At 39.5% G+C, this 8183-nt stretch overlaps 1 protein-coding gene and 1 long non-coding RNA gene across 4 annotated transcripts; both read right to left on the bottom strand.

Moving 5' to 3' along the window:
* Positions 1-1024: 1024 nt before the first annotated feature.
* LOC307086749 lies at positions 1025-2327 on the bottom strand. Its single transcript, XR_013812460.1, has 5 exons — positions 2290-2327; positions 1880-1924; positions 1661-1744; positions 1503-1556; positions 1025-1051 (listed from the first exon to the last, which is right to left on the bottom strand). It is a non-coding gene; the product is annotated as an uncharacterized lncRNA (long non-coding RNA).
* Positions 2328-2460: 133 nt separating this feature from the next.
* On the bottom strand, positions 2461-7892 carry LOC307087019 (uncharacterized protein). Of its 3 annotated transcripts, XM_079752409.1 has the most exons (5): positions 7841-7892; positions 5535-5666; positions 5245-5289; positions 4765-4902; positions 2461-2708 (listed from the first exon to the last, which is right to left on the bottom strand). In XM_079752409.1, the coding sequence occupies exons 1-5, from the start codon at positions 7886-7888 to the stop codon at positions 2691-2693; spliced, it is 381 nt and encodes a 126-aa protein (XP_079608535.1). In that variant the 5' UTR covers positions 7889-7892; the 3' UTR covers positions 2461-2690. The 3 variants fall into 3 exon arrangements, 1 of the variants encoding a protein (XP_079608535.1); XR_013812468.1 differs by lacking the exons at positions 2461-2708; positions 7841-7892 and having other exon boundaries at positions 4193-4902; positions 5574-5667; XR_013812469.1 differs by lacking the exons at positions 2461-2708; positions 7841-7892 and adding an exon at positions 4193-4578 and having other exon boundaries at positions 5245-5629.
* Between the last annotated feature and the right edge of the window lie 291 nt (positions 7893-8183).

Here is an 8183-nt window from a genome sequence, read left to right as displayed (position 1 = left end):
GAATTCATGACCTGGCCAGTCAGCTAACGGAGTGAGGCAGCGCAAGAATACTACAGGCTATCAGTCAAGGGCTGATCCAGTCTTTTTGAATGTAAACACGTCCAGTAAACAATCGTTTCTCAATACCTGAATGTCCAGTCCCTCTGTACTGTACTCTGACAGGAACTGACAATTTCACTGCATTCTTTACATTAGTAATCATATGCATGTGACAAATAAACATCCTTGTATCCTTGTATCCTTGTATCCTTGTACGAAACGATAGTGTAGAACGAGGGGCTGGTCAAGACCAGGTTAGTACTACCACTAAAGACATTATATTGTTGTGCTTTGTAAACTGTATTTTTATTACACTTTTTCTGTTCAAAATAAAGATTGAAGAGTGCATTAATTACAGTACAGTAATTTCAAGTCAACTGACTTAAAATGAAAGTAAAATGCTATAACCCCCCCCCCCCCCTCCCCCGACAACAAAAAGATGTCCTGCCACCCCCCACCCCCCCCTGACAAAACATGTCCTCATGTTTTCCTTGTGAGAGACACAATCCTATTCCGGACATAGTACTTAACTGCCCTCCAGTCCCTGTTCTTGAGCGCTTCAGGACTCCTTCTGATGCACTCCTCACATTGTTCCTTTCCGGGGGTTGTGCCCTTTGTGATGAACCTTAGGATAGGATGAGACAGCTTCAATATTTCCCCATGCTCAACATAGAAGCAACAAGACAGACAGATAGTAAACCAATGTCAAAATTTACGCCCGGACCACCACTGACACCATCCCCCGTCAGAAAATACTTCCAACGTCCCTGTCAACAGGTGTTGGAAACGGTGATTAATGCACATTTTATTTATGTGCATTACCACGGATGCGCATCACTAATTCGCATCAGTTGGATTGAAACGCAACTATCGTGTAGTGAGTGGGCAAGTGGGCAACTTATCAAGAAAAAAGTTAGAATCAGGTCAATCAGTCAGTACCTTCCCATTTGCGACTCCACTGCAGCAACTTCCTTGTCACTCCATTTTTTTTTTTGGGAACTTGGTGCCGGGTCTGAAAGACACAACATTTAGATAACACTTGTAAATCATGATCACAAACGTTTCACTCTTGCTCAACAACCTTACTGAACTTTCTCTACCTAGTCCTTATTGAAACAACATTACAGTTTACTTAAGATTGAACTTATTTTATTGATCATGTGATTCACCTGCTTTAAAATTTGAGTGACAACCATATTTAAATTGCTCAAACGCATTGTTGAGTAGGCCAAAACAACAAAAACAAAAAATGAATTAAAAGCTTTCTGTGTCTCTATTTTTTTTTACACAATCTATGTCTGCAATTCCTAAGCCTAAGAGCACCAAGGTAACATAGTATTTAATAGCTGCACTCCTGACAAAGACCTTATCAGCTTTTTAACTTATAAAGTGTTGATTTGCAGTTAGAATTATCTAACTAACAGGAAACCATGAAGGCAGACATGAACCCTTACATTCCATACCTGAATGAGTTGTTTTAGGCTTCTTTTCTGCTGAACTGGTTGATCTTTGTGAGACTGAGACAAAATGTAGAGAAAAGAATAGTGGAAAGATAATTAATGTCCATATACATTAATTGTGCAAAATACAGACCTTCTTAGGAAGACATTTCCCAAAATACCTCTGCTGTCTGATGATGAAGATGAAGGTTTAAAAGCTGATGATCGTCTTGGGGTGGAACAGCGCTGGGGTCGCACTGATGAGTCTAGAAAAACAAGGAAGAATAACCCAAGTATACGCACAATAGTTTTTCTCAAAAGTGAATTTCATATTAATTCTGTTTACTTTAAATTCTGTGTTCAAAGGAAATTAATTTACAGCACTTTTTTGAGGACAATACCTGAGTCAGAAGGCTGCAGCAAAAGTTCTGAAGATGAACTTGATTCTGACATAGGAAAAGTGCAAGAGAATAAGACCTTCATTAACTATCCACAAACTCACACTAGTTAATTTACAGCCAATCAAAACTACTTAATAATTAACAACATATTAAATACTAAAACAAATGTCAGAAGCAAAGGTCAGAAGCAAAAGAAATTGCTTCCCACCATTCTTTAAGAGGTTGACTAAAAGTCTGCTCCTTAACCTTGCATTAAAAATACTTTTGGTTAGGCGGTAGTAAATTAGAGAACACACTTTTTAAAAATATTTTCCTTATCCTGAAATCACCCACCCCCAATTACATATTAATGCATGCAGTTATTATTTGAAACATAAGACAAAACGATATAAATTGTTTCAGTACATTACCTGAAACATCTGCACTGAATTGGCTCGGTGGCACCGATGAATCTAGAGGAAATACAACATTTTCAAAATACCCTGAAATGTTGGAAACTTCCTGAAATGAAAAAACAATCATTCTGTTTCCAAGTACATACCATAATCTTCTTGACTTGTCATACGACTCACAGAGGAGCTGGATCCTGAAAAAACAACATGGGTATCATGTTCATCTACTTAGAAGATTGTAATCAATCATGTAGACAATATTGGCATTTCCATTCTCTTCTACTGTTATTATTCTGTTTCAGTAAAGACCTCTTCCTATCCACTACTGATACATTATTTACAGTCAAATACAAATTCCTTACCACTGGCCTCAATGGACTCTTCATTCAGACTCTCTTCTTCATCATCCAACTCTTCTGTTATTGTCTGAACAGTTTCTGGAAAACAGTCAAAACACAAATGAGCCAAAATAAGCACAATACATGGACATGGTCATTTTCCCTACACCCTACACTTCTTACCTCTGGGCTCTATGGTAATCTCTTCCAATGTTTTCCCTTTGAAGTCTGCCAACTTTCCCAGCTCGCATGCCATCAGAATTTTGCTTATTTTGGCTAATTGCAGAGTCCCCTCTGGCAAGCGGTAATACTGCCTGTGGATTCTTATGTCGTGCCCTAAAAACTCTGCCAACTGATCAAGTTCGGTGTCTTTAAGGTTCAGCACCTTGCTCAAGGTGGCCACTTGCTTTCTGAGTTTCGTCGAAGAGAGGGTCTGCGGCTGCTCAGCTCCACATTCTCTTGCGTAGACACGAATGCAGTCTGACCCCTTTAAGTGAGATGCACTGCCAGGCCTGGCGAATAAGAAGTCATTGTCAGGTAGGATCCCGCAATTTGATCTCTCCTTTGCAAGCAGATCCAATGACTTGACCATAGCAGGGGTCAATAGCACCGGCACCTTCCTTCCTCTTTTCCCTCTTACTTCCATGCGTGAAAAGTATTTGCATAGAATTTTTTCCACCTCCGATAAGGCATGAGCGATGTCATCATGTACAGGTGTTGACACCCTGGACAAGTAGGTCGTCAACAACATCTTGGAAACCTCTCCTTGTCGACGCCGATTGAACAGGATAACTTTGGCAAGGATCACTTTGGCGAGATTGGTCCAGTTTCTTGGCGTCTGGTCACCGGAAAGCACGTTGGAGTACTCCTCCTGTTTCTCATCCAGATGAAGGTGCAACTTTTTGACGTCATCAGTAAATGGAATAAGCTGAGGCGCATTCCATTTAGCTTCCTGCAGTGTTCGGTAAGCAGACGCAGAAATGAACTCATTCCACCGTGTTCTATATATCTCGCAGAAGTTTTCAATCAGCTTTGCTTTGTCTTGATTTCCTGATATGAGGGCTTCACATGCAACAAGGTCTGCTACTTTCTTTATGCTATGTCCCAGTTTTAGTGCCAGAGATGACTTTTTGATGGTGTTGGTGTTCTCGTCATAACCTGCAACAACCTTTACTGCTCTGATTAAATGATGGAAATTTGATGGCATGACATACTGCTCAATACTCTTCAGAGGAGTGACCTCCTGTCCAGCCAGCAATAATCTTCCAAGCTCTCTTAGTGTTGCGCGGATATGCTCATCCTGTGACGCTCCTTTCTTGTTTAGCATTTGCTGTGCTAATGCAATTATGCATCTGTCTTTTTGAACTGCCTGTGCGATCTTGTCCTGGCACATGTTACTTATCATTTTCCATGTTTTGGTTGTCACACCAGCAGGAACTGGCTGAGCAAATGCACACAAAGACTGAACTCGCGTTTTTCCTGGCTTAGCTTTACCACATTTCTGTGAAAGAGCACACCGTTTCATATGCTTCCACATGAACTTATTTTTGAAAAGTCCTTGACAATTGGGACAGTGGTGATAGTCTGAGGCATCTGCATTGGCACCACTGGATTGTTTGCAAGGCACTACCACACCTTTCCCTTCTCTAAGTGCCTCTACGTTATGGGCTCGGTTCCCCCTTTTCCGTAAGTAGTCTAACTGCAGCCTTCTTTCCTTAGATCTTTTTGGACATGCCAGTGCTCTGGCCACTTCTGCCTCATCAGCATGCCTCTGTTCGAGATGGCGCGCAAGCTTTGGGTAACATTTATCACAAAAAAGGCAGTAGTTTCTTTTCTGATGGTACTTTTTTGTCCCATCCTTCAGTTTTTTTACGTTCATTACAACCACGGAAGTACTGCTACTCTCCACTGCACTTTCACTTTCCTCTGGCAGTTGTCTGACCCTCTTGTACACTTTTCTGGGTGGAATCTTGAAAGCAAATCGGCAAGAACAAAAGTAAACTGTAAATTGTGCATGCACATGTGACAATATAGACACATTTTAAATTGCAAGACCATTTGTCATATTCTACTAACAAACTACAAGAGCAGATCTTCACAGTGTGACTTCAGCAGGTAAGACATTCAAGGTTCTCACACATTTAAAGTAACTCACCGGCACTTTCAAAGGCTCTTCATCAGAGGAGCCATCTGATTCCTCAGATTTTTGAGGGACATACTCCTTGTCCTCGTCACTTACACTTTCACTACTGGAGGACTCAGTCTCAGTAATGTTCAGCATCTTCTTGGTTAACTAAATTGATATGAAGCCAACCATTTGAATTGTAAAATAGATATATATTTTTTCCCCAACAATAGACAACTTGCCAACACCTCCGACTAACAACTTTGTCACAAACCTTCTGACAAGCAGGTTACTAACCCTGACCTGGTAAAATAACCAGAATTATTCAACTACTACAGCCTTTCTGCAAACCTTCTGTACTGTACACTGTTGATGCTAATATTTATATATATATATATATATATATATATATATATATATATATATATATATATATATATATATATAAAGGGATAAAGAGTTACATCACCAGTTATTTTGAATGTCAAAGAATTCAAACACCACACTTACGAATACGCTGTCTGTCCTTTCTAGAGGAGGTGGCTCTGGCTCTTCCTAGATGAATGGATGTTAAGACAGACAGACAAGTTTACACACACTCACAATGCTATGAAATTAGAATACAACCAACATTTGAAATGACTGTCTATCCACAAGATTCCAAAACACACAGTGATGCATTACAGTAAGCTCTGGTGGCTCTATGAAAGAACATGCATCCATAGGGATACCCCACAGTAGAGCAAAGTTGACAGCTAACATAACAGTAGCTTTTTTACTAGAATAATGTGGATAGTAACCTGTTGCAGGTCTTCCAAAAGCAAACCAGAAGTACTAACAGGTATGCTGTCTTGAACCAAATGATGTCTTTTTGCACACTCATCATGGTGTTGGCGCAATCCATCCATACGTTGTCTCAATCTGCCCAAAGCCTACAATTTAAAACATCCTATGTCAATCACACAAGTTTTACTGAGCACACTTAGTGTTACGGACAGGCAAAGGCTTGGGTCTTGTGTTTGGGTGTGTCTACGTGATGACGTGCACTAATTGGTCACGTGGTGGTGGTGGCAGTAGTGATTTGAAATATCACCTGTTCACTCGCTAGGTGAGAGTTAGTGAGTGGGTGATGGGGGAAGCCTACTTTTTGCTGACCGCTTTATGCTTCCCATTTTTGGCACTTTGCACTTTATCCTGCTGGGAGTCTGCACTTGCACTTTATCCTCGCTTATGCACTTTATCCTGATATACTTGAAGTCTCGTTTATAGATTACTGCTGAACCTGTGGATTCTATCGCTACTGTGGATAATATGGATATGAACTGTCTGACTCACTGATGTTTTTAATGCTTGGATACTGTGAAGATTAAATAAAGCAACCTAAACTGAAACTTGATTGTTTGGAAGTTTGGACATCTAGTGCGTCGGGCACGTTAGTTTCCCCTACTCAGCTGCTTGGCGACTGAAATTTGTGAGACAGTCGCCAATACTAAGTATCATACTTTATTAAAATAACTTTAACAAGATAACTAGAGAATACCTCAGCTGAAACATTAGGACAAAACAGATTTGCTTCAGGAAGAAAGAGTCATTTGTTTTTTGTAAAGTTGACGCTGTTTGGGGTGCAGACTTTACAAAAAGCAAATGACGTTTAATGACAACAGTCATAAACACAAAAAAAGTGTCATTAATGTTTGTTCATTCTACACGTCATGTTCAGGGATGCGTTTGGCATAGGACAAAAAAAATATACAAAATATACGTACTACATAGCGCGGCCTGGCAACGGGAACCCCCCAATTTCCTCGTTCCATTGGCACAATCTATTTCCAGTGTTAATTTTGTCACTTATTTTAGATTTAGTCTTAGTCTTAGTCTTTTGACGAAAATGCTTAGTATATTTAGTCACATTTTAGTCATTGTTTTCCTTTGTAGTTTTAGTCGACGAAAAGTCCTTACATTTTAGTCAACTTTTAGTCAAAATGTTTTCTCTTTTTAAACTAGTTCAATTAGGCTAACCCTATATAGGCTATATGGACACCTGCTAAGTTGTTCCACTCAAATAGAGTACTAAAGTGAAAACGTTACGTTGTCCTGGCAACCGGATTTTCAGTTCTAAACAACCGAACGAGAGATGGCGTTCTCCATTGCTTCCATGTGTTGTTTCTTTCAAAATTAAAATAAATCAATTTCAAGAGGTGAAAATCACTACCAATCGAAAAATGTCGAGGCGTTCATGTATTCCCCTGGGGTATTAAAAGGAAAAGTTTGTAAACGTTAGTTTAGTTTAGTTTTTTTTTTAATATGAAGACAATCTATTCTCAATATTACTTACATCATTGGTAAAGCAAACTCACAAATCAATTCGCAAAAAGATTGTTCCTTTTCTATAAAAGGTTTGTGTGGCATAGGATTTCCCCTTGTTAATTTGGTATGTGTAGAACCGAAAATCTGTTGCGCTCGAAACGTGACGTCACACTTTAGTACTCTTGTCCGTTCAGCCTTCAAAACGATAGCTGGTAAATTGTGAAAAATGCATTAAACTGTAATCAGAAAACGCGGTTATATGCTATAAACCCTATAGTATCTTGGGTATAAAGGCTGGGACGAATTTCAAAGTCCACCTTATGTTGAAGTATAGACCGTGGCGATTCCCATTGAAACGAATGGCGTGGTGATTTTCTTCAAAACGAGAGCCGGTAAATTGTGAAAAATGAATTCAACTGTAATCAGACAACGCGGTTATATGCTATAGACCCTAGTATCTGTGGAATAAAAGCTGGGAAGATTTCGAATCATGTACAATGCATAACGTTAGCTCATAGCTGAGTGGACCATACCTCCCGTTGCCAAGTCGTAGCTAAGGTCCGTCCTATTTACTGGAGGAGTGAACAGTTGCATAAGAACCTTACGGGAGTGTACTGATTGGAAAATATCGTGCATTTTGAATGTCTAAATAGCACACCAATAGCATTTTCGTCCTGTGTTCTCGTAATGTAAATCTGTAGTCTGATAAAGTCATTTACAATCCATTAAAACCATGCACAGAAAGCAGCCTGAAAAGATGATTAAAACAGTAGTAATGAAATCAGGGTAAAACACATACCTTCTCTGACCATTGCTGTGAAATTGTGCTGTCATTAGCTGACTCCATGGCTTCTCTGTAACAAAAACGTGTAAATACTATTAATCAACTCGAACTAGTTCATCCGTTTTGGCTAGGCCTACTAGTCTTGAGCTTATAATCATTCGAGGCTATGTTGTTAAAGAAAATTATATGACGTTTGCATGCAAGTGGGCAAAGCCATCAGGATCGCGCGTGCAAGATGTAATTAAGACGTAATGCTACTTAAAATGACTTCTTTATTATGCCAGAATTTTCCAATAGTGCAAAAGCAAGTTGAAGACGCCGAGATAATCGAACGCTCCACGACAAACATTTACCTAAT

Source organism: Pollachius pollachius, assembly GCF_949987615.1.
Source record: "Pollachius pollachius genome assembly, chromosome: 15".
Classification (NCBI taxonomy): domain Eukaryota; kingdom Metazoa; phylum Chordata; class Actinopteri; order Gadiformes; family Gadidae; genus Pollachius; species Pollachius pollachius.
The sequence above is the reverse complement of the archived record's forward strand: the minus strand, read 5'-3'. Positions and strand labels throughout refer to the sequence as shown.

Bases quoted from the DNA above. Each gene is read 5' to 3' on its own strand.
- LOC307087019 (XM_079752409.1), bottom strand. From the start codon at position 7,888: ATGGAGTCAGCTAATGACAGCACAATTTCACAGCAATGGTCAGAGAAG. The intron at 5,667-7,840 runs GTATGTGTTTTA...TTTAAATTGTAG, and splicing joins CACAGCAATGGTCAGAGAAG to GCTTTGGGCAGATTGAGACA. The intron at 4,903-5,244 runs GTAAGTGTGGTG...ATATCAATTTAG, and splicing joins AAAGGACAGACAGCGTATTC to TTAACCAAGAAGATGCTGAA.